The following is a 13,797-nucleotide window of genomic DNA, read 5'->3' as shown; positions in this document are numbered from 1 at the left end:
GACTTGTTCAGGTACTTGCAGTGGTTTTGTTAAAATACTTTAAAAAGGTCATCCTGGCGTTGTGTATGACTGTGACTATGTGAAATAGGGAAAGTTAAGACCTGTCTCAAATAGTAAGACCCCAGGTATTACCTTAAAACTTATTTGAGGGGGCAGGGGCTAATGTGTTTCCCTCAGCTGAAGTCATAGCAAGTAGAAATGCATTTTTCAGGATAAAGAGGAGTTAGTTTTCTTCAGAGAAAAACCTTGTCACAGAATTTGTTTGCCAGGCTTTTTGTGTTTTACCCAAGGCACATTCCTCTGATAAAAAAGATAAGAAAGACAAAGACCGATTTAGCTGTCTAGCTTCTTTAAAAGAAATGGCACAAGGCTAATTACTGAATAAGTAATCTTTGAGCTTCCTCCCTGGTTCTGTTTGTTTCCTCCTCACCTGACATGTGGTCTGTGTGAAATTTTACATTAGAGCCTGTCCTCCTGGAAGGGCTGTATAAACTTGAAAGTCTTACTGTTATCAGGATCTTATGACTTGGTCTTTTATTCATCACTCGAGAACACAAACGTTGTGTAACACTATTTTTCAGGCAGTTGCCTAAAGCTGTTTGTGTCTGTGCTGGAAAAGTCCAGGTAATTTCTCTTTGTAGAAAATTGTGCATTTACAACACCACCTTCTCTTAAAGATTTAAGAGAAAAAACCCGAATGTTTAGGACTTTTTCTTATAAGAATAAAATACACTGAAAAGCTTTCTAAGTTCACTAGATGTACTTGAAATTGCAGTCATGTACTTTCAGAAGAAGCTGTGTAGAGTACAGATGTGCTTTATGAAGTAACTACTGTCTTATGGCATTCAAGGGGTCGGAGAGATAATGGTAAAGCATAAAAAAATTATCAGGAGAAAAAGACATTTATTTGAAGCGACCGTAAAGAAGGTCACATAAACAGTCCAAAAGAACGAGCATCTCTGCATTCACTGAAGAGAACGCGTTTGCACCATTTGCCAGAAACTACCTTTGATGAGATCATTAGTAATATTTATTGTTCCCTGTCATGAGTAAGTTTTTAATACAAGCTGCTTTAAGTAAAAACAGGTTTCAACAGACATTAATTCTAAATGCTAACGTCATGTAAGTCAGGCCCAGCGCCAAATTGCATTCCCAAGGCTGCTGTTGAGTGTTTGTAGGTATGAGACAGTTTCAGAAGAGACAAATCACTCCATTTCTGTCATAATAGAGGGCAGAGGCTGTAGTTTCTTCAGTAATTTTGATACATGAACAAAGAAAACAATCTAAGAGATCTTCTTGGGCCACAATGTCCCCAACAACTGAACCACGTAAAACTAATTGAAGCCTCAGCAGAATTTCCTCAAATTCTTGCAGGTGTAACTATACAATAATAGGAAAACACTAATGCTTCAAAACTGCATTAAGATTACCCACAGAAATTTGGCTTTAAAGCACAGGGTCATAAAAATATAACCATGATCAAGTACCTCGAATGCATTCACCCAAGGCCCTCTGACAGTCACCATTAACAATGATTTCTTGGTTTTAGTTGCATATTTTCTTTCCTTTACCAACAGCATGATAGACTATAAAGTTTTGGTTGTGGTTGTTTTTTTTCTGAGTTATAACATAATTGAATATAGTTTGCATTTTACAACTTCACAAAAAATTTTGTGATATCACAGCCGTACTTTGTAGCTAAAGACCGTCTCTTCATCTGGCTCCTTTCCTTGGCCTGTTTTGCAGTTCTCTGCAAAAGAGAAAGGTGGGTCTGTTAGCAAGTGTCGTCACTTGGCAACAGCGCGCTCCAGGGAAAGCATTAGTGCGCAGTTCAACCTCAGTCTGATTTTGCAGCAGATAATAAACGTTTGCATTATGTTAAGGTGAGAGTTTCCTAAATCCTGAGAAAACTGTTGTATTGTAACAGTTTAGCCCAAAGGAGGGGAGCCCGGGGGCCCTGCTCTGACCCCAGGGGCTCCCTGTGCCCAGAATACAGCTGGGATGTGGTAAATACTGCCCCAGCGCACGTGCCACGACACATCCCTGTGAGGGCGAGGATCTGTGAGCGCAGCGCACTGACCTCTCTGTGGCAGGCTGTGCACAGCGTTTGAAGGTTCTCCAGGGAGCACTGTCCTCCTCCGCTGTAGACGGGCCTGATGTGGTCCACCTGCCAGAACTGCCCTTCCGTCGGGTTCCTTATCATCTCATTCAGCTGCAGCAAACAAAGGACACGTCACCAGGAGCGTCAGATGTTCCTCTGAACCACATGTTCTACCATAAGAACAAGAAAGTAATTCAGGGAAGTAGCTATTCATAATGTCCGTCAAGAGAAAAAGCAAGCGTCAGCATTTTTTTGTCACTCCCACTGGACGAGCAAACAACTGTCAATATAGTTGGCATATGTCACTTCACATAGCAATGTTCTGCCATCAAGTCAGTGAAGAAGCCATCAGCACCAGAGGCATGGTGGCAGTCTGGAATGCGTTTGAGGTGACACTGAGAGGAGCTGGGACAACTGACTTCTCTTAAGCTCTTACCATATATTCTCCAAAGTAAGAATAACCTAATACTAGTAGACTACATCCAGTCTTAAATTGTTTCATAACCATAAAGTTTGTTAACAAAGTGTGTTTCAAGTAAATCTGGCTGCAATATTCACATCTGTAAGGAATCTGAATTCTGATGCCTGTGCCTTTCAGCAATGAAAAATGTGTTAGAAGACATCGGGGAATTCTGTATTTAAGAGTTTGTTTCTTCTTGTTTTGTTGTTGATGCCGTTTTAACATTTGATCTTCAAGCTGTAAGAACAACGTTTTGGATTTTCCTCAACTATCTGCTGTGGGAATACACAGAGTAGCTGTTACTGATTACCTGTCCAAGCGGAAGGTGAGACATCCAAGAACCCTCCAGAAGTTTCTTCCGCTGACTCATGGGCGCATCTCTGACGCTGAGATAAAGCTCCTGGGCGTTTTGATGACAAAACTGGCAAACGCCGTGTTCAATCTCAAACACTTTAGTCCTGAGGTAGCTCTGACTGGAGCGAATGGAGAAGTCCTCCTGGCAGGCGTGCGAGCAGAAGCGCGTGTCCCAGGCCTGGCAGCCCGGCTGGCGCGGGGCGGTCGGCCGCTGACAGCTGAGGCAGAGCGGGTTTCCCTGGCTGTCCAGGGCTTGCAAGTAGCCTTTGGGCGGGGAGGAGCCTTCTGCTTCTTGCTGCTCTGAACAAAGAGCTGAGGGGCCTTTGCTGTCTTCTGGAAGCAACCTGTTAGCAGAGAGCAAAGTACACCTGACAATAAGGGAGATAATCAGCAGCGCAATTCAGTAGGTTTTTGTGCACTGTACGTTTCCATTAAGTGTCTTTAGTGCCACAGTTCAGCCAAGAAACCTAATACTCATGTGAACTACATGCCCTGCTTTAGGAATTTTCACTTTAATGTAACCTAAGATATGCATCTGACTGTAAAATAAAATATCTATTTATTCTTCCAGCTATACCTAAGCCTTCTGCTGCTTCCACCTCCATTTATTTTCAGATTGATAATTGCCCCCTTTTCCATTTCCAGTAACAGACCCACACACACCCAGTGACTCTCCAAATGCTCTTGCTCTGAAATACCTATTTCAGTTGAAATACTATCTGATTGTGCTCAGGTTGACACCTGCACAGGGCAATCATCTACTTTAGATTTCTATCTAAAGAAAATTTGACAATGTAATAGATTTTTCTTCTGCACATCTTACTACATTTACACTGAATTATTGGCTGAAATGACACTGTTTATTAAGATATAGTGGCATCTATCAGGTCTGTACCCATACAAATGTAAACAGTTTCAGGCCCCTCTTTACCAGAGGAAAAAAGTCGAAGGAACCATCCTGGTTTCCCTATGCCACTTCCACAGCCACCTAGCAGCCTCCCACTCTAAGCAAGGCTTGCGTCCTGGCAGGACACACAGCTCGTGTAGTAACACTTTAAAAAGGCATTTTTTGTCTAGAATTCTCACGTTCTCCCTTTTTCTAAATTTTGAGGCAGAAGAGAAGAAAATTTGTTGTCTCCAATTTGCTATTGACCTCACAAGCAGGACCAAGCCAACATTTCTTTTTTCCTTTACCAAATCTTTTCTTGTTTCATTTTGATCAGACTCAATTAGCAACTGTATCAGCAGACAACAGACGTAATCTAAACTGTTAGAAGAATAAAACATAACTCATTAGCACTACAGCAAGTTTCTTATCGATAGACTGCACTTCAGCAAGGTGAACGCTCACAGCAAATAATATTTCCACCTTAAAAAAATCTGGAGAGAAACAGCTTAATCACCTTATTGCATTAATAAACTTACTTCGTGGAATGACCTGATTGTTCGACAGAAGCATTTTCAGTCTTCAGCCAAAGCCCACTGGGTTTGGAGATGAGGCGAACGCTGCCCCCGCTGCTGCTCGCTTTGCTCAGTGACGCTGCTGCTACATCCTCCTTGGTCACGTACCTAAAATAATTCAGAACTCTGTCAATGTACTAGAAAGGGAACAATCTCCCTCAAAGAATATTCACTCTTGGCTGGATCCAGATTGCTACTGCTTGTTCATCCCTCATGTCTAACATGGGTGACAGATCTTTCCTACTTTTATGGAAGGAAACAACTGGGCAACAGGTTAAGAAATACTTTACTACCTGCTGCTTCTCCTTATGTTACTGGAATTAGAAACTCTATTTATTTACTTGAATTCTTACCTGCAGCCAAAATAGTGACCCTGGAGAATTTAACAGTAGGGACTGAGAGGAATAAAAAGGTCTTGGATTGTTTGCAGAGGCACCTCGGTGAGTTAACCTGTATGCAGGAGTTTTGTGGAGAGAAATGACCACCCTGAAGCTGCAAATCTGTCAGGCAAGATAGCGTATGAGAAAAAAGGAAAGTGGAAAAAAGGTAAATTGAGGTTTCCTAAGGGTTAAACACTAGCCCTTTTCAGCGACAACCAGCAAGGAAAACAGTAGTTTTGAAAAGGTCATCTGGAGAGAACAGAACTGCTTAAATAAAAATGTGTATTAGAAAGGGTTGGAGTGGGCTGTGACTTATGCATAAAGCATTAGATTATCAATGGCAACTAACGGTTTGTTCCTCCTTCCAGGTGGGGAAAACAACACGAGCATCTGACTCTTTTTGAGCCTCTGAGGTCATGATTGTTCCTCAAAAATCTCCGTCAAGTTGCAGATGTTTAAATGTGCAGCAAAGCCAGAACAGCTGCTGATCAGGGCACAGTGAAGCAGATGTTTCTATTCCAATAGATTTACCTCATGCTTGGTTGCCACTGGAAGATACATTAAATATATCAGACTTCCTGTAGCAATTAGTAAGAGGGAGAAAAATTTAACACCACATACCTTTTAGTGCTGCTGCCCACTGACTGCTTTTTAGACAACTCCTCTGCAGCATGAGCAGGGCTACAAAATATCTGACCGCTTTTTCTGACAATCTTCTGTCTCATTGCTGTTAGATGATTCCACTCCTTCACGAATCTCAGTATCTGGTAGAGAACACTATTGTCAGCAGCATTACAGGCATTACACAGAACTGTTTCATTACAGTGAGAGAGTGCTATGAGTTCATACAATCAAACTGGATGCAAACAGCTGGTATTCTCAGGAACATTTTTCTTCTCACAGCAGCCACTCTCCCTGGTGCAGCAGCCCTCTCAGGAAAGGAAAGTTCAACTCCTGTTACTTGAACAACACAATAGTTTGGTTTACAGACCACCTTTCTTCTTTAACGCTCGGATATATGCCTAGCACTGGATTAGCAGTCTGCAGCCCCTCTGGCAGCGTGGAAGGCTGAGCTGCAGGTGAACTGGAAGAGCTGTTCAATCCAACCAGGTATCAGTCCATTTCTCACAGTTTTCCAACTTGTAAAATCTTAACAGAACCTCTGACATACTTGCTTCGAGGTTACTGTAGCCCTTTACAACAATACAGTGTCGTGAAAATACGTGTAATAAATATTATTACAGTAAATTACCAATTAATGACAATGAGAAATCAGATCACTGAATTATCTTAATTATGCATATGTTTTTATGGCAATACTAGCATCCTCTTTTCCGTGGCATTTCAGTGCAGCACACAAAGATCTGACTAGCAAATAGCTCAGTGGAGCTGTGAAAGCTGTGAGAAGACCAAAGGAAGGAATGAGACTGGAGGCCTGCGCAGAGCTGCAGCTCTGACACAACTCAGCACATTCTTATTCATAATGTGCCCTGTTTAATTCATAACCTTTAAAATGCTATTTTGTTGGCTTACGAATGTTAGTTACTAATCCTGTAAATGAGAAGCTAAATGATGCCTGGTTGATTCCACCTACTGAAATGTTAACAGGAGGCAGGAAAATTTGCCAAAGTAACAGACTGCATAATTAATATTCACATCTACATTTATAAGATCTGCTTGCATTGATGAAACTGTGCCTAGATCCCAAGGCCTGGAAGTGTTCTGCATTTATTTAAAAAAAGTCAAAGGACTCCATATTAAAGATGATATTACTGTGCCAGTAGAAATTTGTTCTTACCAAGGAACGATTCCGTTTATGCTGGAAAGCCTCTGGTAAATCCTCCCAGTTATCCAGCTGTATGTCCAGTGGAATGAAATTATGGCTCAGTGGTTCACCATCCTACACAAACAAACAGTTGTGTTTACAAATGCAATGTAACACAATCTAGAAAAAAAAAATCACCTGTTTCAAGTGAATTATCTTCCTATTAAATTTAGTCCCCCAAGGTACATTTTTTGCAGAAAAAAAAAGAGCCACAGATGTATGATTATATCACAGATGCAAGAAACACAGTTCACATGAATGTATGTAAAAGTAAACAGGATGAAAACTTTATCTTTGCAAATATCTGAACGTTTTCTTTGCAAGTAGTTCATACACACCAAATGCCTTAAATTAAGAAGTTGAAATTATAATCCTCTTCACTGAATTTCCCAGGGAAATGAATGATCGTAGACTGAAGAATGTCACTTCGTTATCATTGACATTCAGACTCTTCGCTGGATCGTTGTTTATGATACTTTCAGCAGAATCCCTGTGTCTCACGGGCAGGCAGAAAGATTTCATGCAGTATCTGGCATCATGAAATTCTGACCCAAGCCAAAAAACCACAGACCAATATACAGTTGCCCAAACACCACCCAAAATCTGTCATTATCTTAGAGTAAAATGTGTCAAGCTAAGAAGCAGTGTACATTTAACGTATATTAAACAAGTTTTCAGATACAACAGAGCACTCTTTTTGACCTTTTCCCAGCTGTATCCATTAGGCAAATAAAAATGCATCATCTCAAAGACTTGTCCTGAGTTACTGGTGAGGCTTTGCAGTTGTACTTGAATACACTGACCGATCCAGCAGCTTTGAAGATTTCTTCTCAGTCAACCTTTCTATCCCTTAAAAGAAGGAATTGGAAAGTCCCGATTCCCCCTTGAAAATTACTATCTGCTAGTTTCTATACTCCCATGGCCATTGCAGGTTAATGAGTTTTATTTGGGAAGTTACTGACTTATACACAGCACCGATATGTGTAGAAATGTGGTGACAATATATTTTTTTTACTTAGCCTGTCAGGATTTCACTGTCAGGTTTATTTTGAATGTTGTTCTATTGAAATAGTTTGTGATAAGAGACTGTAACAAAAAAAAGGAATCTTAAACAACTATCACTTGCATTTCTAATAGATGGTCTGAGTGTACATCTAAGGCATTAGCCCCATTTTGTAAGCTAAGAGAAGAGTTAGAATTTATAAGTATAGGGAATTATTACTGAATTCCACTGAGAAAAAGAACTAGAATGATAAACTAGCTAATTTTTGTACATTTCAGCTAATATGCATAGGACAACATTTTACTTTGTAATTTTAAAAACTATAACAAACATGCATATTTCAGGTTTACCTTTGTATAGAGGTGAATTCTATCAGTATTCCTACTCGCACAAAACATAAGACCGTCATATATTGGAAGCGTTTCTGATTTATCTCCATCTCCTACAAAGAGAAACAATGTTGGCATTAAAAGGGTTTTTTCTTAAATAATTTCATTCAGTCTTTAGTGAGACATTAAAAATAATATTATACATGTTTTTAAGAAGTTACTTGTGAAATTTCCCATTTTGTTGTACATCTAATTTTCACACAAAAATGTGTTTGCAAATCTTTCTTTTTATGTTTTCTTTAAATGCTCAGCAATCATGGAACAAAACCCCAGAGAATGGATACTCCACGTGAGGATTCTGTATCTCATTGCAGAACATAAGACACACAGCTCAAGCAGCAAGCTATGAAGATATCTGCGTATTTTCTTTTTCTATCTCTTCTGAATTACCTATCCTGTTTTGCCTGTGGCTGTCCTGAACACGAGTAAATACCATCCTAAGCGTCAGTGAAACTATACAGGATGACATTTGCCAGTTTGATGTAGTTCTTATGTCAGCCAAAAACTCGGTATTGCTTCAGGAGTCGTAAGGAAGGGCTGGGTTTATCAATCATCAAAATTCAATAAACATCCCAGGCTAAAATGAAAAAGCCATGTGCTAGTGTGTGAACTTCTGCCCATCTTCCGAACGTATAGGTTTTTATTTAAACGTTATTCTTCATGCCAGAGGCATTTAACACAGTTTCCACAATGGCATAGAATCTTTCTCTCATAGGAGTCCCACTTTACCTTCTCCACGCTTTTTTTCACTGTTTTCATCTTCAATTTCAACAGTTTCCTCTTTGCCGATTTCAACAAATTGCTGGGTCACTGGTTCCCCCAAATCTTCTTTCTGATCTCCAGCACTGCACACTGCTCCCTCTTCATTTCTTCTGGAGTCCTTCGACAAATCATCTTCCTCAGTCTGGTGAGTGGGAGCTTCCCCATTTCTCTCACCTACAGATGAAGAAACAAGAAAAGCAATTATTTATGCTACCTGTACGAATAGGAACCTAATCAATGCACATCTGGAGACAGCACTACGGAATTGAAATACAAAGATATTGCATTTTATCCTCTAATGGTGCAACCACTTAGGAAACTAGAGCTACCTTTAAAATTAGCAGAATAAACACATGGAACAAACTTTTATGCAATTTTATCCATGCAGCTTAATGTCAAAATATAAGCAATAAATAACGCAGTTAGCAATATATAGAGTTACTGTATACATAAACACACAAAGTGGTTTTCCAGGCATTGATGTATACCTGTGAAATTCAGAAGTTGTCCTTACTTAAACAAGCACAGAGACTTCAATAAAATAAAAAAGAGAAAGAAAAATAACCTTACTCATTCCTTTGCGATTGAAATAGCAAATATGGGGATAGATTCATAAAAATGCTTTATTAAGTTTCCAGACATTAAATAAAATACATCTACTCCAACCTGTTGGAGGAAGAAATGCCATATTTTCTAAGTCACGTCTCTCACAAAAAAGATACAATACCAATATACAATATAAAATGTTTATACCATATAATTCAGTTCTGACAGGTAGAGAAAAAGTTTGCCATTTAATTGGATTCAGACTAACTGTGAACCTCAAGGAAAGGGAAAGTTACATTTGCTGCAAAGAAAACTGAGCATATATTCTTCCTCACTGAATTTCTATCCTGGTAACACTTACCTGAATTTTCCATTTCTAAGAAATTAGGATAATGTAAAAGATCCTTCGGAAAAGCAAAATTAAGAAGGATTGCTTAATAGGTATCTGTTCACGTAAAGACACCATTCTTCACAGTTTGCCTGGATTTGTGTATATTCATATATTAAAAATTACTGTATTTTCTGAAACTAATCACAACTGAAACAAAAAAATGCATATTTTTCTCTGCAGCACACATTACTTACCATCACTGCTTCGAGGGCAATTGCACATTTCACAGTAAGGGAGCAATTCATTATTTTTATAAGTGCAAGCACCACAGTGCCAAACTTTCTTTAATGCTGTACTTTTGCTTGAGGTATTTAAGCCACAAGGCAAGACTTCATTGTTTTTTTCTGAAAACAAAGAGAGCTTTTCTCCAGTCAAAGATAGTTTCTTTTTCTTATTGGAGCTGACCGGAGTAGATCCACTTATTCTTTTTGCCCTTTTAGCTTCACGTTCACATGTATTTTCAAGACAAATTGCATCCACATCAATTATTCTTGTGGAATCCTCTTCTTTTGTGACTTCAGAAGATTCTGAAGCATTATGTAAATATTCATTACCAGAAAATATTTTGTGTTTCTTCTCAGTGGAGGATTTTGGGGAAAAGAAAGACCGTATGTCGTTCTGTCTTTCCTTTTCAAACTAGGAAAGAAATAAGTAAACCTGACTTACAATTGTTGCATCAGCAGCTGTTAAAATTACATACAAGAAGCTGTGTTTAGTTTAGAGATGGAAACAAAAGCTGTCTTCTTTAAGAACAAACAGCTAGCAGAAAGAACAATTCAACATTCCTCTTCTGGTTTTGTAAATAGTATCTTCAATACTCTCATGAAAATTCTGCAATAGCACTACCAGAAAAGAAATATACGGAACTGCTATGCTACGTGCCTTTTTTGATGATGCCTATTACAAAAAAAAAAAGGTTTTAAAACATTGTTTTTAAAATAATAGCCAACTACATTCAGGACAGCTAATAAAGCTGTAATTTAAACAAGAAATTACTTGGTTTTATCTGACTCTGAGGCTGGGTCAGTCACCTAAACATTACAGAAGGACCCATCGGAAGCTTGCAGACGACATTTATACCCAGCAGAGCACTTTCCCCAACTTCACCTGATTTTTAAAATGGAATTTACATTACTTTTTCCCACTTATTTAGTGTTTCTCCCTTTAAATAAAGTCTGCAGTGCACGGAAAGCATAAGTGAACAATGGTTATAAATTTTTCTAAATGAAAGAAAACAGAAGAACAGAAGTTTCAAGTCTTACATGTGTAAATAAAAGTTCATTTTTGGGATCTTCTAGACTTTCATTTGGGGTCCAGGTCTCAGCAAAACTCAAAAAATCCCATTTCTCCTTATCACCTTCTTCAGCCTGCATTTTCTCCTTCTTGCCATTCAAGGTGCTGCCTGTAACTTTGGCCTGCACAAAGAAGACTTGCATAACGTTTCCAAGGAATTCACAAGTTGGAACAAATTTATTTACCTGCATTCACTCAATTTCTTTCCCTTGCAAACTTAATTCAGCATTTGCAAAGAAAGAAACTCTGTAGTAATTCAAAATAACTTACGTGATTAAAACTATTCCTCTTCCAGCAGCTATTTCTGCAAGAATACCCATTAGGAGTATATTTAATACACTATGACTTGTGAAAAGGTCTATAGAACATGTCAGTATTTACTGAAGTTAAAAGAGAATATCTACATTATATACATCTCCTACAGTCTTTACACATTTTTCCTGGCACATGGTAACAAATAAAGGTAGAATTAATTGAAAGAAGCAGTTCAGAGACAGAACTCTTGTATGGTAAATAGCTGGTGATTTACTGAGACCCATCTGTGCCGTGTTTAAGGAGACTGAAATCTATTTGGAGGCACCTACAGGAATTAGAATATAGAGCTTTATTCCCCAACTGAATGTCAAATACAGTTGCAGTACCTAGATTCTTTAAGCTGTGATTACTTTTCGGCAAGAGAGGAATACACTGGCAAAAAAATGATTCTGTTTCTCCGCTAACTATACAGACAGAACCTGTTTGGCAACAGCACAATACAGGGGGAGTCAAATACAGGAACAACCACAAGCTGGTGTTTGCATCAGAAGAAACCCCAGGTAACCACAATCTCAAATAATTCTGACAACTAGAGTTTAAAAGGCAGTTCTTTCGATGTTGACACTTCTGGAAATGTCAAAAAACAAGAGCTGACAGAATACAAATAAACTTCAGTTATGGAAAGAAGACACTAATGAATGGTATCAAAGGCTGCAAAAGGTCACAAAAGCAAAACAGCCAAATTAGTCCTGTGAACTCTCCAAGATCTTCCAAGGAGAGAAAGCAGGATGGAATTACTCCTTCTAACAAGGACTGGGTAATACTTGAGGAAAATGGCACCAAAAGACAAGATTACAGTGATCTTGGGCCTGATGAAGAAGATTTGAGAATGCTTCTGCCTCTCAGAAATGAAGTTTAGTAAGACACAACACTCATCCAGCTAAAAAATAAAAACCAAAAAAACCCCAAAGATACAACCCCCTCCCCAAAACAAACAAACACATCAAGCAAAACCCCCAGAAAACCAACCAACTCCAGCTGTTATTATTGTGCAAAAAATGTTAAAACGGTAATTCAAACAATCAGAGAAAAGCTGGAAGGAAGATAAAGCAAAACCATCCCATTTATCTTGGAAAAGAGTTACCTTATTTATCTTTGGATCAACAGAGAGCAAAAAGCTAGAAAAGACTAATTCAGGACAGACATGGACACTTTAATGATTAGCAGTTCTAGGTGTACCAGTTTGTCTTATAGGAGGGTGTACCAGATGAGCAAGAATGTTATTGGGCACAGGCACTTAGGTGCTACCTTAAACCCAGTGAGTTCTTGATTATTAATTTCTGTTCCACACACACCTTGCGATTCAGCATTGCCCACATGAGCGTGTCCATCGTTCCTTTGGCGATGAGGAAGTGAACGTTCACAGAGCTGCACTGCCCAATTCGATGCGCTCTGTCTTCCGCCTGCTTAATATGGCCTGGATCCCAATATAATTCAGCAAACACAACGTGAGTAGCAGCAGTGAAAGTTAAACCCTAAAGAAAAGAAGTAGACGTGTTTTAGAAAAAAGATTCCACACACAAAGAACGGAATATCTGAAGTAAAACAATGGTTGTACAGAACATTTTTATATGGAAATAAGCTGGGCTACCTCGACAGCAGATGGGCCTCTTACACTGATTTCTTCCTTGGGCCTCAGATACATGTAAGCAAGATTCAAGAAATACTTCAATATTGTGCAAAGACTGCATGCTGTTTTTCATTATGGAAGGTACATTTATTTCTTATTAATCTGGTACTTTCAGAGAAACTGATTTTTCACTAATTATTCAAGAATGAGATGCTGCTGCTTATCTTAATTTCAGCTCAAGTGATTTCAATAGAGGGTTAAAACTGTTAACAATTAGAGCAAAAAAAGGAACACATGAGCCTACAAAACTCATATTGTGTGAAGAAAAACCACCTTGGCTAAATCATTCAGTCTCCAATGACTTTAGTCCTTACGATTCTTCAAGTTTCTTATTTCACATATGTTCTTTTTTTGTCCTACCTGACCAGCTGCCTGAATACTCAAAATAGCAACCCGGGTATCGGGATCCTTCTGGAACTGATTAACAAGATGTATTCTTTCTGCAGAAGGAACGCTTCCATCTATTCGTATGTAGCGAACCTGTAACATTACAATAGAGACAAAATGACATTAACAGTGTCCATTTCTGGACCCAATCATCCTCTGTCCTCCAGTGAATATACGAAAATCCCTGTTCTATTCCTGCCATGGGGGCGGGGATGCATCAGCACTCTTTTGCCCTTTGATTTACAATTATGCCTCTATCTAGAGAAGTGCAGATTTGGTATTCCCTTTTTGCAAAAGGAGAAGACAGAATGAACATGGGATCTTAAAGCTGAATACTTGCAGAACAATCTGTAATTTCCCTAACATGATTTATTAAAATTGCAAGCATTTGCACAGTAACAACAATATGAAACTGCAAAATAAACCACCACTCCTTAGCAATGGTTGAGAGTCCATGATCAATATACTATGAAGGTTGTTTGCAAACATTTTTACTGCTT

At 38.8% G+C, this 13,797-nt stretch overlaps 1 protein-coding gene across 7 annotated transcripts in view; it reads right to left on the bottom strand.

The window, feature by feature from the left end:
- Positions 1-883: 883 nt before the first annotated feature.
- The window catches only part of ZRANB3 (zinc finger RANBP2-type containing 3), a 42,869-nt gene continuing 29,955 nt past the window's right edge, over positions 884-13,797 (bottom strand). For 6 of the 7 annotated variants that reach the window (XM_021296501.2, XM_021296503.2, XM_021296504.2 and 3 more), the window contains exons 10-21: positions 13,271-13,390; positions 12,576-12,755; positions 10,935-11,087; positions 9,867-10,308; positions 8,703-8,909; positions 7,935-8,026; positions 6,555-6,656; positions 5,378-5,520; positions 4,341-4,484; positions 2,872-3,259; positions 2,081-2,212; positions 884-1,750 (exon numbers count right to left, since the gene is read on the bottom strand). In XM_021296501.2, coding sequence (XP_021152176.2) covers positions 1,652-1,750; positions 2,081-2,212; positions 2,872-3,259; positions 4,341-4,484; positions 5,378-5,520; positions 6,555-6,656; positions 7,935-8,026; positions 8,703-8,909; positions 9,867-10,308; positions 10,935-11,087; positions 12,576-12,755; positions 13,271-13,390 — 2,202 coding nt within the window. In that variant the 3' untranslated portion in view covers positions 884-1,651. Of the gene's footprint in view, positions 1,751-2,080; positions 2,272-2,871; positions 3,260-4,340; positions 4,485-5,377; positions 5,521-6,554; positions 6,657-7,934; positions 8,027-8,702; positions 8,910-9,866; positions 10,309-10,934; positions 11,088-12,575; positions 12,756-13,270; positions 13,391-13,797 lie in introns of all 7 variants that reach the window. The other variant, XR_010473972.1, reaches the window with a different exon arrangement.

This window comes from Columba livia, chromosome 7 (genome assembly GCF_036013475.1).
Source record: "Columba livia isolate bColLiv1 breed racing homer chromosome 7, bColLiv1.pat.W.v2, whole genome shotgun sequence".
In the NCBI taxonomy this organism is placed as follows: domain Eukaryota; kingdom Metazoa; phylum Chordata; class Aves; order Columbiformes; family Columbidae; genus Columba; species Columba livia.
Note: the sequence above shows the minus strand (reverse complement) of the source record. Positions and strands in the feature narration are given on the sequence as shown.